Source organism: Ipomoea triloba, chromosome 8 (assembly GCF_003576645.1).
Source record: "Ipomoea triloba cultivar NCNSP0323 chromosome 8, ASM357664v1".
In the NCBI taxonomy this organism is placed as follows: Eukaryota; Viridiplantae; Streptophyta; class Magnoliopsida; order Solanales; family Convolvulaceae; genus Ipomoea; species Ipomoea triloba.
The window spans coordinates 10141807-10167191 of NC_044923.1; the positions used below are offsets into that span (position 1 = coordinate 10141807).

The following is a 25385-nucleotide window of genomic DNA, read 5'->3' on the forward strand; positions in this document are numbered from 1 at the left end:
GAGCGCCCAATCAGCTATATATTTGACACGGGTTTGGTGTAATGCTAAAACTATGGCGAATGCATCTATTGTCATTGATGCATAAATAAAGATACCAATTAGTAGTGATTGAATTCCTTCTATGGTTCCACATGAGAAACTAGTACGAATATAACCTACATGTCCAATTGAACTAGCGGATTCTGGATATTTTTCACCATGGTTCCACATGAGAAACTAGTACGAATATAACTTATCCCTTTCATGTGGGAGTGTAAATCGGATGCCACTAGACTACAAGTTCTTTGGCTGAACAATATATTTAATGAACTTACAAGAGCCATTATATTGCCTAGGATGCAAAGTGGGCTATGGCCCATGATATAATGGTGGTCTATAATTTTATTCTTTTTTTTTTCACCCAACAAAAATTATTGGAAAAAGTGTCAAATAAGCCACTGAACTTATCACTTTTGTGCAATTGGGCCATTGAACTTAAAAAGTGTGCAATTCAACCATCAAACAAGCAAAATTTGTGCAATTGGGTCATTTTTACAAAATTTTTTAATTCAATTTGAGTTAAAAACATTTCAATATTGACTCCCAACTAATATGGTAGAAGAAAATGCCACTCTCAATACATTTATGTTAGTAATATAATTGGATTTTACCAGAAAATTTTTCTAAAAATGGTCCAATTGCACAAATTTTGTTGGTTTGATGGTTGAATTGCACACTTTTTAAGTTCAATGGCCCAATTGCACAAAAGCAATAAGTTCAGTGGCCTATTTGACACTTTTTCCAAAATTATTTCCCATGAAGTATACCTACGATTTTCCTATATATAAATACGTATACACACAAGCAAACCCCAAACAAAGGAAAAGATAGAATTTCTTTTCTCACCTTAATTACATACTTGCAAATTAAAGGAATGGAAAAAATACAGCATAATACAGTCTCCGTCAACGGCATCAACATGCACGTGGCGGAGATCGGCGACGGCCCCGCCGTGTTATTTCTACACGGATTCCCGGAGCTGTGGTACACGTGGCGCCACCAAATGCTTTACTTAGCGTCTAAAGGCTACCGGGCGATCGCCCCCGACCTGCGAGGCTACGGGGACACGGACGCGCCGCCCAGCGCCGACACCTACTCCGTGTTCCACATAGTCGGAGATGTGGTGGCGTTGCTGGATGCTCTTCAACTGCCCCAGGTTTTCCTGGTGGGCCACGATTGGGGCGCCATCATCGCCTGGCAATTCTCCATGTTCCGACCTGATCGGATCAAGGCTTTGGTCAACATGAGTGTTGCGCTTAGTCCTAGACATCCTACGAGGAAGCCTTTGGAGAATATGAGGGAGGCGTTTGGTGATGACTTTTACATTTGCAGATTTCAGGTAATTCTTTTATATACTTTTTAATTTTTTATTTTTTGATATGGGCTAAACTTGTTAAGTGTTAAAATAGTGTACCTTCAATGTTAAAAATGGGGCACCTTAAGTGTTAAAATGACGTACCATAAGTCTAGAACTTATGCACCAATTAAGTGCGAAACTCGCACACATTTAGTATTAAAATAGCACACCTTTTAAGTGTTAAAATGACGCACTTTAAGTTTTACAATTAGGCACCTTAAGTTTTCAATAGTATAACTAGGAGTGGAAATAGGCTAAGCCGAGCCGGGCTTTACAAAATTAGGCCTGGGCCTGCTATGAAAATCTAAAGCCTGGGCCTGGGCCTAAGCCTGTATGTAGGCTTTTTTTTTAGGCTCAAGCCTGAGCCTACAGTTGGCCTGGCATGACCTGAAGCCTTTTTAAAAGCCTATTTAACATATAGACCTTCAAAAAGGCTTCAAAATAGATCCTAGGCTTTGTGCCTATTTAAATAGGCCTTGAACCTATTTAAGGCCTACATTTTAAAGCCTTTTAAAGTATTCCTGTAAAAAAATTACAAAAAATACCTAAGTTCATATTTCATAATGAATGACAAAATCATAAGTTCATATTTCATAATACAATACCCAACATCACAAGTTTAATAAGTAAAAGTTCGTAATACAAAATTCAACAATGCATTGTTTACTAATTAGTAGTATTACTACAAATCTATAAATCCTGCAATCAATTACTAGTAGGCTCATATTACATTAGTATTACTACTTTACTCATTGCTAGTAAACTGTAAACACTAAACGACTAGCAGAATTATTGCTAGTAATTAGTAATACTAATTATTAGCAATTTAGCATAATAGCAATAGTAACTAGTAATATCTAACAGTGTTTACTAATTAGTAAGTCGTATTTGGGATTTGGGTATTGGGAATTAGGGTTGTAGGTTTTATATATATATATATATATATAGTGGGGTTAAATTATATATATATAAATATATTAGACATAAAATGTAATATATAATAATTAAATATTAAATATAAATATTATAATATATATAAATAGGCTAGGCCTGCGGGCTTGTAGGCTAGACTTTTAAATATAGGCCTAGGCCTATTTAACTAAATAGGCTTCTAATTAGGCCTAGGCCTGGCCTTTTTATTAAATAGGCTAGGTCAGGCCGTAGGCCCCTATGAAGGGGCCTGGCCTATTCCCACCCCTAAGTATAACTGATGCACCTTAAGTGTTAAAATGATACACCTTAAGCTTTGAAAGTACGCATCTTAAGCGCTTTCAATAATACGCAAAATCATCATAATGTCACCGCGTTTATTTTTTAAAATTTATGTTCATTCTGAACAGTTGATTTTGACAATATCAGTGAATATAATTAATCCGGATATTTTACCTAAGCGGTGTTTCGCATTTGATCCATTTTCTATATATATATCATAATAAATAGGAAAATTCAACTCTATCAAAAATATACAGGCTATGTTTGGCAAACCTAGCTGAAAAGATAGCTGAAAGTTGAAAAGTAGCTGAAAATTGAAAAGCTATAAGCTCGAAGCTGAAATCTGAAGAGCTGTTATGCTTAAAAGTGTTTGGTAAAATTAGCTTTTTGATAAGCTGATAAATATAAAAAGACTAAAAAGGACATCTTCATACAATTTAAATAATTTTAAATTTAAATAGATTTGTTTATATATTAAAATATAAAATAATGAAATCAATATATTTAAATAAAATATAAAGTAAGAACATATATTTGAAAATATATAACGTAAAAAAAATATTTATAATTCATAAGATTAGTTCATACAAAAATTAATGTTCAAACATAAATATCAAACTGAAATTACAACCAAACATAATGAAAAGAAAATGTCAAAAGGGTTTTAATTGAGAGGGGTAAATGATGTCATTTATTTAAAATAATAAGGATAAAGATGGAAAAAAGTTAAAAAACTACTAGCTTATTTTGAAAAGTTACCCCAAGTAGCGTTTCAAAATAAGCTCTTATTTTAAGCTACTAGCTTATTTTGAGAATATTATCAAACAGAGTTTATAGCTTATAGTAACTTAAAATAAGCTATAAGCTCCTAAATAAACTCTGCCAAACAGAGCCACAACCTAAAATTAAAGGTATATATAAAAATCAATTAAACATCAAATAAAAGGAAAAGATTATTTTACCTTTATTATTTTTTATTAAAAAAACATTTTCCAATCTTAGATTATATTCATAATCACTTTTCATATTTCAATTGTCTACAAATTATAGTGACTATTTTTTGTCATTTAGTTAATTAGTTCTATTAGAATTGTGTTTAAAAAGTTACTACGTATTTTGCAAACAATAAAAATAAAGGTTAAAAAATCACTTTATAAAGAGAAGAAAATGAAGATAGTATAATTCAAAGCGATTTATAAAGACAATTTAAATTAAAGTGACATTTTTTTATTTATTAATGAAATTATTTCAATAAGCTTCAACGCAACTCTTCATTCTAATATTTTAATGCATATTCTTTTTAATAATTTAACAAGTCTAACAAACACTGTATAAGTGTATGCTTTTGGATAAAGTAATGTCATTTGTTAATGTTAATTGAGTGGTAATCCTTTCTGCAACTTTCTTGTTTTAGGCCACATATATATAGTACAATGAAGAATCAACGTAACATCAGTGTAATTTAATATCTAGGCTCTAGCTTGGGCAAGATGTCATTGTCCTTTTCCAATACCTTATGTAAAGAATTAATTTCACTTTTAGTCCATGATTTTTGAAATTCTCACTTTTGGTACACGATTTAAAATTTTTTTAATTTTGGTGTCTAACTTTGTTGTTTTTATCAATTTTAATCATTTCGGTTAAATTGATGGTGAAATGTTGCTGGATTTTATATTTTTAGGGGTAAAATTGTCATCCCAAGGAAACATCTTCAATATCTAAACAAAATCACTGTAAAATAATATCTTTAGGTGTTTGATCGATGAGAATGAATAATGTGAAAGACGAGCAGAAACTAGACACAAATTTATAAGATTTATAGCGTCAACAATTGGCAAACTCTTCTTTTCTCTTAATATGATTTTTCTTTTGTTTACATATTGAAGATCTTTCCTTGGGATGACGATTTTGCTCTTAAAATATAAAATCAGACAACACTTCGCTGTCAATTTGGTCGAAAAGATCAAAACTGATAAAAATAACAAAGTTAGGCACCAAGATTAAAAAAATTTAAAATTATTCACCAAAAGTGATAACACTTCAAAAGTCGTGAGAAAAAAAGTGAAATTAATTCCTATATACAAATAAATACATAAATTTACAATCTTCTTCTTCATATCCAAATTTGAATTTGAAGATGAGAAAAATTAATCTTTTACCATTACATTTAGCAGTGGAAGGAAAATTTTAATAAAAAACTAAATGTGGCACTACCATTATAGCTAAGAATTAAATGTTCTTACGTTGAAAGTTAAGGATTCAGTATAGATATATCATTATGGGGATTGAAGTGAAAATAACTCATTAGTATAAAAATTTATTTGTATCAAATTTTATATCATATAGTATATATGCCTAATATAGTTATATCGTTATCTTTGAATATTGTGAATTGAATTAGTTAATAATACTTTAAAAGATGAATTATTATATTATATTAATAATAAGGGTAACACTTGTGTGAGACCGTCTCACGGGTCACAATTCGTGAGACGGGTCGGGTCTATATAATTTGGATCATGGTATTGTAACTAATTAGCTAGTTGGTCGCTGCGGAGAGTCAAACAAATCAACCTAACTGTATATACTGGGCTTAATGAACAACAACCTTTTTCCAAATTAATAGGCAATTAAAACTCATCTCACTTATCTAAGAATACAAATGCAAATTTTTAATACATTTTTACAAAATATAGTAAACTCGTTTATATTCATACATTTTTATTACATTTTACATGTAGACTACAAAGTATTGTATTTAAGACTTAAAGTATTAAATATATCTAACTTAAACTGTGCACTAAATTAGTGCTATGAAGCATTACATTTAGACTATAAAGTATTGTGTTTAAGACTTAAAGTATTAAATATATCTACCTTAAACTGTGTACTAGATTAGTGTTATGAAGTATTACATTTAGACTATAAAGTATTGTGTTTAACGCTTAAAGTATTAAATATATCTATCTTAAACTGTGTACTAGATTAGTGCTATGAAGTATTAAATTTAGCCTATAAAGTATTATGTTTAATGCTTAAAGTATTATATATATCTACTTTAAACTGTGTACTAGATTAGTGCTATGAAGTATTATATTTAGACTATAAAGTATTGTGTTTAAGGCTTAAAGTATTGAATATATCTATCTTAAACTGTATACTAGATTAGTGCTATGAAATATTACATTTAGGCTATAAAGTATTTTGTATAAGGTTTAAAGTATTAAATATATCTACCTTAAACTGTGTACTAGATTTGAGCTATGAAGTATTATATTTAGGCTATAAAGTATTGTGTTTAATGTTTAAAGTATTAAATATAACTAACTTAAACTGTGTTATGAAGTATTGCATTTAAGCTATAAAGTATTATATATGAGCCTTAAAGTATTGATTATATATTTGTGCTATGAAATATTACATTTATGGTATAAAGTATTATATTTAATGTTTAAAGTATTAATTATTATATTTGTGTTTTGAAGTATTACATTTAAACTATAAAGTATTATATTTAATGCTTAAAGTATTAAATATATCAATCATTTCTTGTAATATGATGGGCTGAGAATAAGGTTTTAACTCAAAAAGTGAAACAAACACAAGGATATAAAAGTATTCATACACTGCACTGCACTCAAAAGTTGAGAAAAAATGGCAAAGATCTCAATAATCTCATCATTAATCCTCTTCACCACCTTCCTACCATTTCCATTAATGGCCATCTTCATCATCAAGTTCACAAAAACTCTCAAGAATCCCTTCCCTCTAAACTCAACATAGAATCCAGAGCCTACCCAATCATCAGTTCCTTCTTCCCCATCATCGCCAATCGGCGCTGTCGCATTCAATAGATTGCAAATGTTATCAGCAGTAGCGAAGGAGGAGGAGATGGGAGAAATCCGAAGTCGATCGATCTGGGAAGAAATTGTCTGTAGCAGGAACATAGGGAGAAACAAGGACCGTGAGATTGTGCGTGGATGGCATGTGATTTACCCGTGTAATAAAAGATCCGACCCGTCTCACGGATTGAGACCCGTGAGACGGTCTCACACAAGTTTTTGCCTAATAATAATCGTAATGTTACAAGTACTACTCCTAGTACGAGTGATTTATTATTGGCTTTCATGGTTTGACCTGGTTAGCTTTGGTTAACCTAAGTTGATTTACCTTCTTGTAGTCTTTTACCGGCTTGAGTCTTAAGGCATGGTTTACTTAATCTATACTCTCGAGTAACGACGGCAGATTTTCCTGGTTACTCAGAAATAATAAAAAAAAAAAAATAGTAATCCATCTAACACCCTAACTCATTTTGTGTGCCTTATATATTATTTTTTGGGTTGAATTAATTCTTCATATATTTTTCTTTTACCTTTCTTTTTTAAAAAGAAAAATTAAATCCAATTTGTTTTTGTTTAATAAAATTTTTAAATAATATTTTATTCAGAAGAATTAATATATATATATCTATATATATATATATATATATTATAAAAATTAAATTATAAACGCATGCACGTTGGGAGAGGGAGTTAAAAGACTTGATGGAAAATATGTATTCTAGTAGCATGAGTGCACGCATGACCTTTTAATTGTAATATAGAAATATTTGTTGGACCGTTTGGTGGAAGAAATGAAATCTTTAGAGATTTGTAGTCCATTATTAAATTGACAAATACTTTGCTGGTAGTGATACATTATCACAACTCATACCGTCATACGCTGCCCAATCTGCTCTAGTAATCTATAATGGACACCACTTCGCATAATTCTACCAATTATTTGTGGGTTAACGGCAAATTATACTATAGACCCGGGTCAATCTTGTAAGTTGGACCCGTGTTTATGTTCACGATTTTAGAACTTCATCTTCACAATTTTAGAACTCTATGTTCATAATTTAATTTAGAACTTTATATTCAGAATTTTAGATTTCAATATACAAAATTACATTACGCAATATTCATAATTTTTGAATTCTATATTCACGATTTTGTTATATAGATTCAAAAATTGTGTTAGACTATTGAATATAGAGTTATGAAATTGTAAATATAGAGTTATGAAATTGTAAATATAGAGTTCTGTAATTGTGAACACAAAGTTCTAAAATTATGAACACAGGATTCTAAAATTATGAATCAGGGTCCACCTTGCAAGGTGGACATGGGTCCATGACATAACAACCGGCCATTAACACCCCATATGGGTAAAATACCAGCTTGTAGTATATAGGATGTGTTTGGTAAGTAGTTGTTAGCTAATTGAGTTAGTATGTTTGATTAGTTGATAGCATTAGTTGATTGTAGAAATATGTTTAGTAAATTAGCAGGTAGTTGATAACTGATTACATGTAAAATGACATTTTTAAAAAAGTTGATCAAAAGAACTATTTGGAGTAACTTTTTGAATTTTAGTGTTTTGGAGCAATAAGCTGATATAAAAAGCTAATTAATCAAACACTTATATTAGCTATTTAACCAAGTCAACCAGTTATTAGTGGTCAAATAAGTCAAAATTAACTAATAAGCTAACTATGTTACCAAATAGGCCATAACCATTCTGATTTTTTTTTTTTTTTACTTCTTAATATCTTTATTAATTTTGAAAGTGATTAAATTTTTTAATTTTTATTTGATTATGGGACTAATAATATTTGGTCACGTCTAGGAGGATTTGAACGCCGGGAACAATTTTTGGATGAAAAAGAAAATGATAAATGTATCCTAGGAATAAAAGTTCCATGACTTCCTAGTTTTATGCGCGTGATTTTCAACAACACTTGAATAAACAATAGTTTTTAACCGTTGTCTTTGATATATATAACAAACACTTGAATAAACAATTTGAATACTACTGACTCTGTTACAATTGCCTCCACTGAGGCTCAAATCCACTCCCATCATCCATGTGAGAGTGTAAATCGAGACACCGGGTGCCACTAATTACATTATATTACTCTTTGACATGTTAGACTATTCATTATATTAGTTATACAATGCAACCCAAATTTTTTTTTTACCCAATCAATATATACCGCCTAAGAAGAGTATATACGTCCCAACTCCCAAATGCACTTATTTTTTACATAGTTGTTTGGACGTGAGAGGATATAAATTATGGTAACTTAATTGGCTAGCAGACAAGTCAATCGAGTTAAATGTCAGCGTCCACAAGATCCACTTTAAGCATAATTTCCGTACTATTGTCGTCATCGAATTTTGAATATTAATCTTTTATTCTAAATACTGTCTATTAAACCAGTATGATAAGCCATATACATTTTTCACTGATATGAATAGTGGAATATATATACAGCAACCCGGTGAAGCAGAAGAGGTGTTTGGAAGCGTAGACACCGCAACACTATTCAAGGCGTTTCTTACAAACCGAGATCCTAGGCCGCCTCGCATACCCAACCAAAGTGTAGCCAAAGTATTGTACGAGAAACGGGGTGAAACGGTGTCGTTGCCTCCTTGGCTCACCCAACAAGACATCAACTATTACGCTACCAAGTTTGGGCTCGCTGGTTTCACCGGAGGATTCAACTACTATCGCAATATGGACAGGTACGATATGCATCTGTCCACTATTTCCATTTTTTTTTTCTTTCATTCAATGTTGCAAAAATCCCGCCTAGGTGCCGATTAATTCCCGCCTAGGCGCTAGGCGTTGGTCGACCGCCTAGCGTATCAACTTAAATGGTGGTCTAGGCGGTTGGCCGACTAGGCAACCGCCTAAGCTCCGCCTAGGCCGCTTAGCACTAACCGCCTAGGGCTTCTAGGCGCCGACTAGACCTCCTAGGCACCGACTAGTCGGCCGATTAACTATTGTTCTTTATTTTAATGAGTTATATCACTCAAAACAACATCGTTTTGAGCGAAATAACACTAAATTGTACAAACTCTAGATATTTTTAGGTTAATATTTAATAATTTAGTATTAACTATTAAACTATTATATACTTTATAATTATTAGTCTTTAAAAAAGTAAGAATACCTAAACAAATCTTTAAAAAGAAAAAAATATAATAAAAAAATACATCGGCGCCTAGGCGCCGATTAATCCCCGCCTAGGCGTCCTAGGCGCTAGGCGCTCCCCGAGCGCCTGAGGAGCGCCTAGCGATTTTTTCAACCATGCTTTCATTAAAAATATATTTATAAAAAATGACAAAAACTTGTGTGAGATCGTCTCACGGATCCTTATTCATGAAATGAGTTAGGTTAATAGATGAAAATGTAATACTTATACTGAAAAATATAATACTAATCAAGAACAAAATGTTTGTTACTTATATGGCAAATTATAATACTTTTCAAGAAAAATGTAATACTTTTACATTTTGATTTAAAAGCATTAAATTTTTTCTCATAAGTATTACATTTTTCCTTCTAAGAAACACATTACTTATAAGAAAAAATGTAAATACTTTTGATGAAAAATGTAATACTTTTATATCAAAATATAAAAGTATTATATTTTTCCTCAAAATTAAAGTATTATGATTTCCTTTATATGTAACAAAGACTTTATTCTTTATTTTTATTAAATTTTTCAGTATAAGTATTACATTTCTATATATGATCCGACCCGAACTATTTCATGTATAAAAATTTGTGAGACGGTCTCGTACAAATGGAACCGTAAAAAAAAAAAAAGCATATGGTTAAATTTAAATATTTAAAAAATTCATACTTTTCATCCATTAATTATTAGTCATTTTGAAACGTTACATGTTAAATCTTTATCGGATAATCATTGTTCATCAATTTAGAATAGAAAAATTGTATGTCTTTCAATTTTTATACCATTTATCTATTTGATTCCTCCCGTTGCATGTCTGACTTATTTAAAAAGTTGAATTTCTTAGAGCATTCACAGTGAGAAAATTATAGGGTAAATTTTAAAGAAATAGGAAGGCATGTTTTTTGAGGTTTTTTTTTTTACTGCAAAATTAAGTTTTTTTGTGGTCCCAATCATGTACAAATCTCTAAAGCGATTCACGCGTTTGTAGCATTGTTGTGCCCAGCTTATCGCGTGCATAATAATCACACAAAAATTGAGTAACTACATTTCAAATGGATAATAATTTAGAAAAAGTATAATAATTTTTCATATATAATTAATAAAATTGCAATATATAGTATATGCACAATCTATATATGTGTGGTTGTATTATATGTTAAATATGCACGTGCCTGTATGAAAATATTTTACAAAGTGATCAATTTATTCTTGAAAATATTGTTACCAAAAATAGAAAATTGATCAAATTGTAAATACTGTGCCAATAATGACTACGTGGTTTGTTTAATTTGATTGTTCAACTTTATTGTTTTATTGAAAATATATATTGGTTGAGATTTGTCAAACTTAGGAATCCGAATATAATAAATGAGTATGAACCTAGTTTTTGGATAAAATGTTGGGAAAACCCTTATGTTACGTGCATATAGCACTTTTTTCCCCTATGTTATTAAAGTGACAGTTTTTCCCTCTGAAATGTTAAATTGATATTTTTACCCTTAAAAATAATTATTTCATTATTTTTCTTCTCCAACAAATTATTACGTATATGTATGGATGATCACGATTCGGTTCGAACCTAACCAAACACTGTAGCAATATACCGAAATATTATGAACGGTTCTGGTTACGATTCACAATCGAAAAAATAAAATTAAATAATTGTTGAACCGTGAACCGGAACTGAACCACAGTCATATCTAGTGAAAATGATCAAACACTTATTTGATAAATCAGTACGGTTCGGATCCAATTTTGATTTTGAACCGTCAATCAAAACTTATTTATTTATTTTTATAATTTTATTTCTTATTTAAAAATAGTCTAAATTTAACAATTATTTTATTTTATTTTTTCGGTTCTGAATCGTAACCGTAACCGTCCATACTTTTTAAGTTCAATTGCTACGGTGTTCGATTAGGTTTGTATCTAACCGTAATCTTCCATACATATCAGTAATATAATTGGTTGAAGAATAAAAATAAATGAAATAGTTATTTTTAATGGCAAAAATGACAATTTAACATTTCAGGGAGAAAAACTACCACATTTAAAATAACTAATGGGGGAAAATTGCCACTTTAATAACTCAGGGAGAAAAAGTGCTATATGCACATAACTTAGGGGGAAAAAGTGCCATTTTCCCTAAAATGTTTATAGCTATGCCAAAGTTTAGCTTACGGGTAAAGATGTAACTTTATTTACTTATACCACCACATTTTCAATAGGAAGAGCAATCATTATTGCATGGACCATGGTCCACACAGCTGTGTGGACCAAAAATAAAAAGTACATTATTTTTGTACTGAAGGTACATTATTTTTATACTGTAAGTACATTATTTTAGGGTATATTATTTTTGTACTGAAGGTACATTATTTGATATATACTGTCAAATAATGTATCTACAATACAAAAATAATGTACCTTCAGTATAAAAATAATGTACTTTTTATTTTTAGTCCACACAGCTGTGTGAACCATGGTCCATGCAATAATTTGCCTAGGACGAGTACTGAGCTTGACCCTATATCGGCCTTAGCCCAACAATTCTCCCTTGAATCCGTGACCTGACTTTGATACCACTTGTTAGGATTAAATACTTATTGTTGCGCCAAAACTCCAAAAGCTATAGCTCACAGCGAAGGCTCAACTTTATTTCTTTATATCACCACATTTTCGATAGGGAGGGTGTTGGACTTGACCCTTCATCGGCTTTTGCCAAACAATTCTCCCTCGAACCCATGATCTGGCTTTCATTCCACTTGCTAGGATTAAACGCTTACTGTTACGCCAAAAGCTATAGCTCACAGTGAAGGCGCAACTTTATTTCCTTATACCGCAACATTTTCGATAGGCAGGATGCTGGACTTGAGCCTTCACTAACCTCCGTCTGCAAATTCCCTTAACCACTGAACTTGACCATTCACCGACCTATGCTCAACATACAGTAAACTCTATCTGAAAATCCTCTGAGCCATTGAACTTGACCATTCACCAACCTCTCCTCAACATATATAGTAAACCCATCAATTATATTGATTGTAATATGATATTGCAGGAATTGGGAGCTTACAGCAGCCTGGAGTGGATCACAAATTCAAGTCCCGGTTAAGTTTATCGTGGGAGACCAAGACTTAACCTATCACTTCCCAGGCGTGAAAGAACTGATACACGAAGGTGGTCTAAAGAAAATTGTGCCAAATTTGCAAGAAGTTGTTGTTATGGAAGGAGTGGCTCACTATATCAACCAAGAAAAGCCTGAAGAAGTCAACAACCACATTCTCGACTTCATCCAAAACTTCCATTAAAATGTACCTTAATTAAGAAAGAAAGAATAATAATTTGTATGTTTCATACCCTGATACAGACTACAATGGGATGATTATATCTTATGTTTTAAAAATACGTGTTTGTTTGCCGTTAGGAGCTCAATGGGCTGTTGATTTTTTTGTGGATTTGGACAAAAATGTGTAGGAATGAAAAGGTGGACCAAAATGTGTTAAGTACTAATCTAATTACCTTATTATCGTTAGGATTTTTGAGAAGAAGATAATCATACTACCTTCTTTATCAAATAAAAAAAAGACTGACAAGTTCAAAGGAGGGAAAAGAAAGGTGTTTTCAACACCTTCTTCTCTCTATTTAGGCATTTGTCTGCGGTGTCACGTGGAAGGGAGAAGAAGGTGTTCACCTTCTTCTCTCTCCTCATTTATCCACATAATTGGCCACCATGTGGGATTCTTCTCTCTTATTTCCTTCAAATTTTTATCCCCTCCTTCCAGCATAAATACCTCTTTCAAGCATGAGGATGGAGAAGATGAAACATATATAAATTAAAGAGTCATTTCCATTTTTAGTTCTATTGTTATTGGGGCATTGTCAATTTTAGTCCACTTCATTAATTTTTGCCACATTACGGTCAGTCTTATTTAGTCTTTGCCACTTTTAGTCCACCGTTAAAATTTTCGTCAAATAACCGTCCAAAATAGGAAAATTTTGATCTTTTCATGCTTTGATCATCTTCTTTACTCTTTGTAATGGTCTTCCTTACACATTTTCATCCAACGAAGAGGTCTGGCGAAAGCCATGACTTTGTAATGTGGCTCGCATGGCTTCCGCCGAACCTCTTCATTGGATGAAAATGTGTAAGATAAACCACTACAAAGGGTCAAGAAGATGAACAAAGCATGAAAAGACCATAAATACCTATGTTTTGGACGACCATTTGACAAAAATTTTAACGGTGGACTAAAAGTGGCAAAGACTAAATAAGACTGGCCGTAATGTGACAAAAATTAATGAAGTGAACTAAAATTGGCAATGCCCCAATAACAGTAGACCAAAAATGGAAATGACTCTAAATTAAACATTACATTATATCATTGATTTCTCCTTGTAGCGCCTCCTTGTAGCTCACATCGAAAGCAACTGACAATTGCAGTTAGGGCCATTATCGAAATAGTTGAGGTACCTACTCCATGCGGCTTTGTTTATAATTTTTTGCAACTAATAATAATAATAATAATAATAATAATAATAATAATAATAATATTATTATTATTATTATTATTTCATGCATGTAGTAGGAATTAGGAGAAGTTTATACATGGGTAATTGAATGTCGAATTTTTTTATTTAAATATCTAACTCAAAGTATATGAATCCAAGATAATATAGAAAATTCATTATAATTATTACTAAAATAAATGTTTGCAACCTTGTAAAATCGATAGTCTAAATATTTGGTCTAAAAATGATAGTCTAAATAAATACTACTTTTAATTTGAATTTTTCTAAATGTTCTTAATTCTCTTTTGAGTAACATTGTCATTGTCTTCATCCTTACTATTTGTTCTCTTCCTTTTTGTTGGTAGTGTGTTATTTGCAATTCGGTTATTGTTGGTAGCATAGATAACAACGTCATGCAATGATATTATGATATAGGAGCTATGAGCTTTCCTTTAGGTGTTCTGCTTGGGGTTCATTTGGTTCAATCATTATTATTGAATGAGTTATTGTGGATAAAGAAATCCCTAGTTTAAGAAAAAAATAGATAAATTAATAAAAATTGAAAATTTAAATATTATGTATTCCAAAGATATTAAAAGGTAGTTTATCGCTTCAATTTGCTGGGTAATGGGTTATTTGAGTACTTTCATTGTTAACAAATCCACCAAGTAGTTAATATGATTGGTTTCAAACTATTATTTTTTATTTTTTTTCATGGTATTAAAGAAATAAATATGTATTATTTTTTTGTATAACTACTAATTTATTTAATTCAATAAGAGTAAAATAGAGTGATTCCGCTTCAATTTGTTGGGTTATTTGAGTACTCTCTTTGTCAACCAATCCCCAAATAGCTAATATAATTAGCTTCAAATTATTTGATTTTTTTTTTCATAGTATTAATAAAATACTTGGTAAATAAATATATAACATTATTTTGTACTATAACTTTGATATTTAATTACAAGATATTGTAAAAATAAGATAATGGACAATGTAATGAATATCAATTGAAAAATTTTAATGTAAAGAATCTTTGCATGAGAGAAAATAAAGACAATATAACTAATGAAATTATTTTTCTTATTTAATTTAATTTTTTGATAATGAATAATTTTTTCAAATAAAGGTATTGTATACACATAATTCTAAATTAAAGAAATACATATGTATCATTTTTTGTTGTAGCTACTAATTTATTTAATTTAATAAGAGTAAATAGAGTGAGAAACTTAATTATCTCAAATTTGATTGAGATGAGGTTCGAACCTAAGATCTTTCTTATAGAAATTAATGGGTAAGTTAAAAGTTAACGGAATACTATCGGAGAAGATAATATTTAACGGAAAACTTAACAGATAATCATAAAAGTAAGGTTAAATTAGGTAATCTCTATTAATAATATTAATCTGAATTATTTTAGCCAATCTCTATTAATAATATTAATCTGAATTATCTTAACCATCTATTTGATTAAATAATTCATCTGAACCGTCCATTTGATTAGCGCCAATTTTTCTACCTATTGTCTACCTATTTTAGGCCTAACTCTCTTTGACTCTTATTAGTATAGTAGACATGTAGCGTTGTTGTTGTTGTTGTTATTATTATTATTATTATTATTATTCTTTCATGCATGTAGGAGGTATTAGGAGATCACCTCGAGCATTATGCATGACATGTGGTGTTATTATTATTATTATTAATGATATAAAGTTTTTAGTTCTATTATTATTATTATTATTATTATTATTATTATTATTATTATTAGGAGTACGGTGTGCATGACATTTTATTATTATTATTATTATTATTATTATTATTATTAGTACGGTAGTGCATGACATTTTATTAGTATTATTATTATTAGGAGTACGACAGTGCATGGAAAGAAGTGGTTCGAGCCTTAGTGGATGCAATATTGACTCTCTTTGTGCTTCAGTAGATTGAGAAAGTAATTATGAACAAATACTACATTGTAACAGAGTCAATTGTACTAAAGCCAATTGTACTAAAGAAAAGAAACAGATATATAACAAATTCTACTTCTTCTAGTCATTATTATATTATTATTATTATTATTATTATTATTATTTAATAAAATTTAACACAAAATTGTACAGTTTGCTGGCACAAGAAGTACACGAGCGCAACCACTTATCGCCATATGGAGATAGGGTGCAAGCACACAAACATGCACGTGAAGGAACTCCATAATTTGACAGCGTATTGGTACTCGGCATACTAACAAACACAACACATAAATTCAACAAAAATTAAAAAAATTACAACAGACTGCAACTCTATGTAGTATGTACTCACAACTTATCTCTCTTCGGTAACTGGTGGCAAGGGCGAAAAAGTGTCATTCTCATTGGCAGGAGGAGTTTTGGATTTGTTAATATATGAACGAGCCACATCTAACATTAGCTCCACCTCCTTTTTATACTGGACAAGTGAGAAAAAGTAGGGAGAATGATTGAGAATTGCAAAATATTTGAATGACAAGGAGGAAACAGCTCACCATACTCAAGACATACCTCATTAATTGCACCAGCCTTAATTTTAGACTGCATTACGCACCATTTCTTAAAATGTGCACCTGTTAAAATTGAGTGTTTTGAAAATATCAAGAAAGAGTTCCTTATTCATTGAATTCAAAAAAAAAAAAAAAAAAAACATACTTGCAATGATTTTACGGACGGGGTATACTGATAAAATGCGTTGAAGGGATGTAATGAAGAAAATAGAAAAGGTAAAAAGTAGGTAGAAGTGAAGATTTCAACGGGCAGTCACTTAACAATAGGAACAGATTTCGATTAGCAGTTTTAACAATGTTAGCAAGTCTATAATTAGCATTTTATTGTCCCAAGGTTTTCATTAGCCTAGGTGTTTGACAGATAGCAGTACCTTAAAACACAAGAGGCAACCTAGTCTTTTGGTCCCTCGCAGATGCACTATTTACCGATTTAGTACCTCAGATATTTATATTCAATTTTGTTCCATACATCACTCATAGTTCTTATCTTTAATACTTCTGCACAAACATCTTTCCAATTAGTTTTCCACCGGACCCATTCTCAACTACTATTCATACAGGCAATGTCTACTACTAAAAAAATTTCCATGTGAATGAACATATGATTAAATTTTGTTAACACAGAACAAATACACTGCAAACAGCACCACTACCAATATAGGCGTGTTAATGAAATGGATTGTGTTATGTGCTCCCATCATGGGCAAGAAATCATAAGGAAAAAGAAAGAAAGAATAATAGTTGTGAAAGGAAAAGAAGAAGACACTGGGTTTGCTTGAGACCCAAAACTCCCTTAGACCTTTTTTGGGATTGAATTTCTGCTTGCTTTCATTAGAATTGGTTCCCCATTTTATAGGGTAAAATACAACTCATAGAATGGCTAAATAAGCCAAGTAATCTGCTGAATCTTCCAACTACCTAAATTAATTCAAAGACTAAGAATAAGTTAAATAACTATTTAGTAATTTCTAAATAACTACTTATTAGTTTCTACTTTCTAAATAACTATTTATTAGTTTCTAAATAACTATTTAGTAATTTATTAATATCTAAACTATGTAATATAATAAAATAAGACTTCCTCAGCATGTATCATTACACCCCTCCTGGACATCAAGCTCGCCCGCGAGCTTGATAACTTTGTGCATCACGTAGCCAACACTTCCCACGATCAAATGGCCTCACCAAAAGAATTGCAAACGCGAAAGCTACAGTTGGCAGTATATATTGCTGGGAAGCAAGATTAATTGTGAAATTTAAAGGCATCAGACTAGAAGGGGTGACTGAAGAGGTCTGCATAAGAGCTTGGGCTGGATAAGCCATTGGAAAATCACATGTCCTTGAATGAGGGGTAGTCATGGGTGGAATGGGGTATGGTGGAGCATAATGACAGTTGCTTGCTGCTGCATCTCCAACACATTGTGACTGAAGAATAGCAGGATCATGTGGTATTGCCTCCTCCACTTGAGACTTCACTTGTAGATCCTCAATTTCTGTGAAATCGACAATCTTCTCTGTTGAGTCGATATGAGGCTGATCATCAGAAACATTGGCCTGCGTTGGTGCTGTCTCCCCATGTGGGTGATCAACAATGATTGTGAATGATGAATCATCCATGTTGAGTGATGTAACATTGCCATCAGTTTCCTGAATTCCTAAGGAAGTAGGCATATTGATTTTGGGTGTTTGGACATTGAGGAATTTTGTAATACATTGCTTTAGGTCATTGGGACATTCACCCAATTCTCCAAGGCGACGTTTGCCTAGCTCTTTTACTAAGAGTTTCAACTCATTCACTGATTCTTTGAGAGCTTCAAACTCAGACCGAGTGACGCCCATGACGCCGGCAACGGAACCAATGTTATGTGCTCCCGTCATGGGCAAGAAATCATAAGGAAAAAGAAAGAAAGAATAATAGTTGTGAAAGGAAAAGAAGAAGACATTGGGTTTGCTTGAGACCCAAAACTCCCTTAGACCCTTTTTGGGATTGAATTTCTGCTTGCTTTCATTAGAATTGGTTCCCCATTTTATAGGGTAAAATACAACTCATAGAATGGCTAAATAAGCCAAGTAATCTGTTGAATCTTCCAACTACCTAAATTAATTCAAAGACTAAGAATAATAAGTTAAATAACTATTTAGTAATTTCTAAATAACTACTTATTAGTTTCTACTTTCTAAATAACTATTTAGTAATTTCTAAATAACTATTTATTAGTTTCTAAATAACTATTTAGTAATTTATTAATATCTAAACTATGTAATATAATAAAATAAGACTTCCTCAGCATGTATCAGATTGCTACAAGATATTTTACGTCTGATCATTAATTTTATTTAAAACAAGCACGACAAGATGCAAGTACATCTGTACATGACATTTCAAGCAAGCATCATGCATATCAAATGGATGAATAATTGAATACTATAAAGTAACACTAAAATCTTTCTAGTATAGGATAGAGGAAACTTACCAACTTTTATATCCATGGAGCAAGAGGATTCAGAATTAGTTTCCAAAGACCACCTACAATGAATCTGATGAAAGCAAATGTAATCAGCAATCAAGTTGAATAAACACACTAAAAATTAGAATGTCTACATAGAGAGGGCTACAGATATAGTTCACACATCCAATTCAACACTATGAAAAATCAGCTCAAAATAACTCTTGTTTGGTCAAAGTACATGGGTTGGTTGGTTAAAATAAATGATGTTCTGATAGGGAACTAAGGAATCCAAATTACATGATTTTGAGGAGCTAAAATCAAGGATTTAAAGATCGATTGATTATCCTTGATTGAGTATTTATGTTTGATTGGTTCTTTTTTTTTATGGACTATAAATAACACCTTCTCTTCGAAGGTATGTATGCAGAAAATTATTAATAGGAATCAGCTTTAGTTAAGGGGCAGGATATATTCTTGCTGGGAAGTACGATTTGTATCTCTCCTATATTGTCTCTCTTTTTTCTTATTTTTGGTTTTCCTTTCAATATATCTATTTTCCATTCCTTTGTTCAAATCTATTTGTCTGCTCTTTACTCTATCAGGTTTACATAAGTTATGGCTAGGTTTCTACCAAAAATAAATACAGAAAGGAAGCATACAAGTAAATTCACTCATGTCAAGTCAATAGATTGCAACTAGCATACTATTTAACAAGAATCTTGCCATACACCATACTAAAAGGCTGGTTACAGAGAAATGTGAGAACCAAGAAAGTCCTAAACCATTTCTTAGTAATAAAATCCATAAGATTTAAAAGAAAACACAATCATATTTGGGGAATCAGAAATCAAATGAAAATTGTGAAATTTTCTATATCCACTTTTCGATCAACTTCTAAAGCTATATATCCTGGTTCAAAAGATGAAAGATGGATGAAAAAAACCTGTAAAGAGATAATCATTGACAATTCTCCATGTTTCAGTGTGGCTCTAATAACTGATTATCACAAAGACACTTCAAGTAGTATAAAAACATAGGGCCACAAATTTGTAGTTTTGAGCAAAATCCACAAATTTGTAGTTTTGAGCAAAATCCACAAATTTGAGTTCACAAACATATAGGATAAAAATAAAAATAAAAGCAGTTGGTAGTTTTGAGCAAAATCCACAAATTTGAGAACAAGGATATGAAACCCATAGCATGATAAATACAAGCCTAGCATACCTCAAAGTAGGATCCAAATGGTACATCAAGCGCCTGTTGTACAGTCTCGAACACCTGGAATAGTAAAAATATCATCAAAAAAAGAAAAATAAAAGGGGGAAATTTCTAAATGCAAAGTGGAATTATGAGAAAAATTACAGCAGCACCGGCTGTTCATGGAAAAGTTATGATAATAATACTTACCAGCCATTTTTTATCAGGTGATAGAACAGCATGTTGATATTCTGTCATGGCTGTATCTGGTGGACACATTGGGCTGGTGCAAAGAGATCTGAATTTAATTTCTCTGACTTGACCATCATACTCTGCGGCAGAATGCCACTGACCCATCTTTAAAAAGAAACAAAGCCATATGACTAGCCTTAAATATTAGTATCATGCTTACATTTCATTACTTCAGAAACTCAACAATATGGGAATAAATTTCTAAACAATATGGGAATAAACATAATGTAACCTTCCCAATTTATACTAAGTGCCTAATTTCTGACCAGCATATATGATTTTATGAATAGATATTCAAATACATTTTATCATCAATCTTGGAACTTACAGTGAGATTGGAATCCTTTCGTGCTGCACGGTATTCTTGTGTGAAATTTGAGCCATCACTCAGTAGTATTCCAAAGAATTCCTCAGCAGTGCATGGGAAAATATCCTAACATTTTTCATAATTATCAGAAGAAATAAATAAACTATTTGTTATTTAAACAATAGATTTATGTCCAAGAAAGGATGAGTTTGAATATTAGACATACATTATATATACCAGAAAGCACTTCCTCTTTAATGAACGATTGGAACTTATCTGCCTTTGGCACACTTTCCTCTGGATTCTGAGATAATTGATTACCTCCCTTAATAGAGCTGCTATGTGCACGTAATGCTGATTGTTCCCTCTCCTGTGTAAAAGTGGATGGTGAAAAAATGAGTACAGTTTGCCATTGATATTAGTAACCCAAGTAGATAAAGCTTGACCAACAAAGCAACATATACGCTTCGAGTCCATATGGATTATGGTTTTATTCTTCTTTGGAGTGTTAAATGAGAATATTAGATCCAAAAAGAAAAGCCTAGTTCCACTTTTTAAAAATCATGACCAAGTAAATTATGGATACATATAATGCAGAAAGACTAATCAATATCTGGAAAACAAACCCTTTTCTCGGCTTCTAGCATTGCATGATAGTTCTTTACTGCACGTTGCAAAACTCGCAGTGTATTGTTTCTGTTCCAAAAGGAAGCAAATTTATACCTGACCCTACCTGAAAATAGAGGAAGGACATGTGATTCATTCATTGGCATCCTTACAAACATAAACATTGATCAGCTTAAAATTAGTATCTAAAAATTCTATATAGGTCCATAAAAATACTATAGCTCTAACACCACTTCAAGTTGAGATGATGAATTACATGCTGACTACTTTCACTTTACAGGTAATCATGATCAAATAAGCTCAGATAATAAATTACATAAAAAGAGGGACCAAAATGAAAAGACTGAATGTTTCCATCCTGACTCAACACGGTGTAACAAAAATTAGCACAAATAGTATCTTGTGCTCAATCAGTGCATTGTGTAATAAAATATGCTCACACTAAGAATGAACATATTTGGGTTGTCATTTCATAATTCACCAATAAATTTGACTAATTCTACTCTCCCATTCCCTAAAAGTTAGGGAACAAATACATAGCCAGTAGTCACTGAAGCATTGATGAATTAAACATAGATCAGTTAAACCATTAATTAACCATCAAAAGACAGTGATTTTCCTTGTAAGTATTATTGAATGCACACCATATTTTATAATTTCTCTTCTGATATGCTATCCTTGTTTTCAAACTATATGAGCATAAATAGGACCCAATACAGAAATGGGATGAGGAATGTAATCATCAGACATCTTGGAGAAAAAAATATATCCTAGACCCTTGAGATATTGAGAGCAAATATAATCTAAATCCTAAACCGAACTCCATAAAACAAATTTTTGTAAGGATAACTTTTAAAAATAGGCATGGAATTTACCTGATGTAGAAACAAACAGTTAAAAGAAGGTAATGTGAATTAAATAAATGCAAGTTGACCTTTTCAGCAAATGCAATGGAAAAATGAAATACAGGCAAGCAGCTGTTTGCAAAGAAAGTATTTCTTGTAACTTGAATTACTAACCATCAGGGTTTCCTAAAGGTGGCACACCATGGCCACCTGCACCCACACGGAGAATAATTGTGATGGCAGGGTTAATGAATGCATGCTGACTCCTCCTAATCTGGAATCAAAATAAAGAATTGATGAAATACAATAACAGTCCAGAAGCCACCAACAGAAAGACTCATATCACATTAACACCAAACAGGCACAATCATAATAAAGTGTGAAAGAAAATATATACCTCATCTATTTCACCAAAAGGAATGATTACCTGAAAACAAGAAACACAAAGACATTTAGTATACTTTGAAACAGGGAAGAAATTGGTAATCTTATTACATAAAATGTTGGTCCAGATGTTGAGATAACGATAAAGAACATATATAGGAAACACACTTCCTGAAAAGGACTAAAAGTTAAATTTAAAAACCTTCAACTGTCTAGTTATTTACATTGTAAAAGAACGTAACAGTCCTATGATGTTTGGTTCCATTGCGCACGCATGCACACACAGAGGCTCCTTATGCTCAATATTTATTGTTCATGTTGCCCATTACAGTATTAGTACTCTACATTTCAAGTATCCATAACCATGTCCTAAAAGTCCATCAAGATGAAGAGAACAAAAATTTTCAAAAGATCTTGCAGTTGTGTTCTCAGATAAAAAGCTGTAGAGTAGGTAATATGAACTGATTACGTTTTTTTTTTTTTTTTTCCAAAAGTGAAACACAAACCATTGTACAATAGGGAAGGATGCCAACCTTCATTTGCTTTGAGAACACATTAGAGTGGAAGCAGATGTGCCATGAGGAGACATACATGCGCCCATGGTACAAAAAAGATCTCTCAAGTGCACAAGAATAACTATGTTCAACAACCTGGAATCTCCCTCAAGTTAGATGAGCAACTTGACTGTAGTAAACACTAGAAATTCCAAGTAGGTATTTATCGGAATCCTACAATTACAAAGATTGACATAATCTAAAAGAAGATGAATAAATTCAAGAAAAATAATTTACCTCATCAGCAGGAAGTTCAAATATTGTTTGCAGTGGCCCTGGTTTCTGGTGAACTACTGTGGGCCCTTGTTTATCCAAACTAACTCTCTTTCGAGTATTAGGACCACCAAAGCCATTCAAACCCCTAGAAAAGAACAAAGAAAAATCATCACCCAGTTGTTTAAAACATTAATTTTTAACTGGTTAGATTCAATTTTGATGGTTACATTTCAACTTACAAAATCCAGCAATCAATTGCTTATTGGAACCAAGAAGTCCCAAATCAATTAGTTAGTAGGTAACTAGGGATACAAATTTCTCAGTTGCTTAGCAGTTACTTCACTTAGTTATTTTCATTCATAAGTATTCTTCCTATGGCCATAATTACAAGTCAAATCAACAATTATAGAGTTGCAACATGCAGGATAGTAACTATTAGAACAAAATACCAAGATTCAAAAGATTAATTAACAGCCAAATAAATTGTTCTATTGTATATAGATATGATAATGAAACCAGCCTCATAAGAACTAAGGTTAATCTGCTATTTATTATTCAAAAGTTGCACAAAAATTGTAAGTGTTAGCCTACCACATGGCCTTTTTTAGTTTTTCTCCCTTAAACCCAAACTCACATCATCTTCAAATAGTTTGACTATTCCATAGATAGAAAAGCAGGAATTCCTTGAGCCATTCTGGAGAAGAGCCTAAACATAAGACCGCCAAAACATACAATACAACAAACCAGGAAGCACCAGACATCTGAATGGCTAAACAGGCAAGTCTTATCCAAAAATATCTCAACAAAAAAACAGCAAAAGCAATAGACTTACCTAAAAGAATTCATATTTGATTTTATTGTTTCAATATGAAGACATACCTGGAAAACATATAAGGCATGATTCAGTTCCAGTACAAAGAAATCTTTGCACGTCCTTTAAAGACAAGATATATTATTATTCCAAAACATTGAATATAAATAAACAACAGCTACCTGCCCTGATGGGCTATCCAATGAATGCCATATGGCTCCAGTAGGACCTTCATTTTCAACAAGAACAGTCACTGAACCAAGAACTGCACTTTTCCAAATTATATCCCAGTCATATATCGTCACGTTGATCTGCCATGAATTCAGTAATCAATAAAGATTTATATTGAAAACATAATACAGAAACTGCAATAAATAATAAAAATAAAAATAAAGCAGATTTCTTATGAAGCTCAGTTTGATAAACTAGAATCTATGTTGCATGCACAGGGCAACATGTACATGAGATGGACATAAAAAATTTGAAAAACTAGAAAATGGACTTAACAGTTACGATAATCAACTATGTCGATCAACACCAACAACAGAAAATACCTTGACAGGAAGTTCATCAACAGAAAAGTTGAATTCCTCTCCCCACATAGGATTTCTAGAACCAGGAACCATTGAACTGCAGTAGTAACAAAAGCATCAATTAGGCACACACAAATTTACAACTAAAGTTGATACAACAACTGGGGAATCTTGGCCATCCATCTAAAACAATGAATAGTGAGATTTAGGCCAAAAAAAAAGGTGGTGGCATTTATGTAAATAAATAGAAGTTTGAATTAATAAACAATGCATATTTTTCAAAAAATAATGTGTGGTTAGGCTTCCTAATCTTTTCATGCGTATTTAGGCCAAAACAATGCGAGTTGACTGAAATAATGCATGTTTATACCGTGTATTTAACCTAAAATAATACAGGTAAAAGAAACCATGCATATTTATTCCAAAAAAATAAAATAAAACAAAAATAATGCTGATTTTCCCCAACATAATGCAAAAAAAAAAAAAAAAAAAAAAAAAAAAAAAAAAAAAAAAAAAAAAAACT

At 31.7% G+C, this 25385-nt stretch overlaps 2 protein-coding genes across 3 annotated transcripts in view; one reads left to right on the top strand and one right to left on the bottom strand.

The window, feature by feature from the left end:
• The first annotated feature begins 867 nt into the window (after window positions 1-867).
• Window positions 868-13148, top strand: LOC116027788 (epoxide hydrolase A-like). The gene is made up of 3 exons (XM_031269536.1): window positions 868-1378; window positions 8927-9177; window positions 12697-13148. The coding sequence occupies exons 1-3, from the start codon at window positions 914-916 to the stop codon at window positions 12944-12946; spliced, it is 966 nt and encodes a 321-aa protein (XP_031125396.1). The 5' UTR covers window positions 868-913; the 3' UTR covers window positions 12947-13148.
• Window positions 13149-16213: 3065 nt separating this feature from the next.
• Window positions 16214-25385, bottom strand: part of LOC116027703 (BAG-associated GRAM protein 1-like) — a 14383-nt gene continuing 5211 nt past the window's right edge. For both annotated transcript variants that reach the window (XM_031269423.1, XM_031269424.1), the window contains exons 4-18: window positions 24884-24959; window positions 24512-24640; window positions 24351-24397; window positions 23540-23663; window positions 23282-23398; window positions 22762-22791; window positions 22539-22638; window positions 21519-21625; window positions 21119-21262; window positions 20914-21018; window positions 20544-20690; window positions 20361-20414; window positions 19161-19224; window positions 16688-16749; window positions 16214-16595 (exon numbers count right to left, since the gene is read on the bottom strand). In XM_031269423.1, coding sequence (XP_031125283.1) covers window positions 16473-16595; window positions 16688-16749; window positions 19161-19224; window positions 20361-20414; window positions 20544-20690; window positions 20914-21018; window positions 21119-21262; window positions 21519-21625; window positions 22539-22638; window positions 22762-22791; window positions 23282-23398; window positions 23540-23663; window positions 24351-24397; window positions 24512-24640; window positions 24884-24959 — 1429 coding nt within the window. In that variant the 3' untranslated portion in view covers window positions 16214-16472. The remainder of the gene's footprint in view (window positions 16596-16687; window positions 16750-19160; window positions 19225-20360; window positions 20415-20543; window positions 20691-20913; window positions 21019-21118; window positions 21263-21518; window positions 21626-22538; window positions 22639-22761; window positions 22792-23281; window positions 23399-23539; window positions 23664-24350; window positions 24398-24511; window positions 24641-24883; window positions 24960-25385) is intronic.

Coding starts and splice junctions, on each gene's coding strand:
- LOC116027788 (XM_031269536.1), top strand. CDS start 914: ATGGAAAAAATACAGCATAATACAGTCTCCGTCAACGGCATCAACATG. Junction 1,379..8,926: donor TTTACATTTGCAGATTTCAG/GTAATTCTTTTA, acceptor ATATATATACAG/CAACCCGGTGAAGCAGAAGA. Junction 9,178..12,696: donor TACTATCGCAATATGGACAG/GTACGATATGCA, acceptor ATGATATTGCAG/GAATTGGGAGCTTACAGCAG.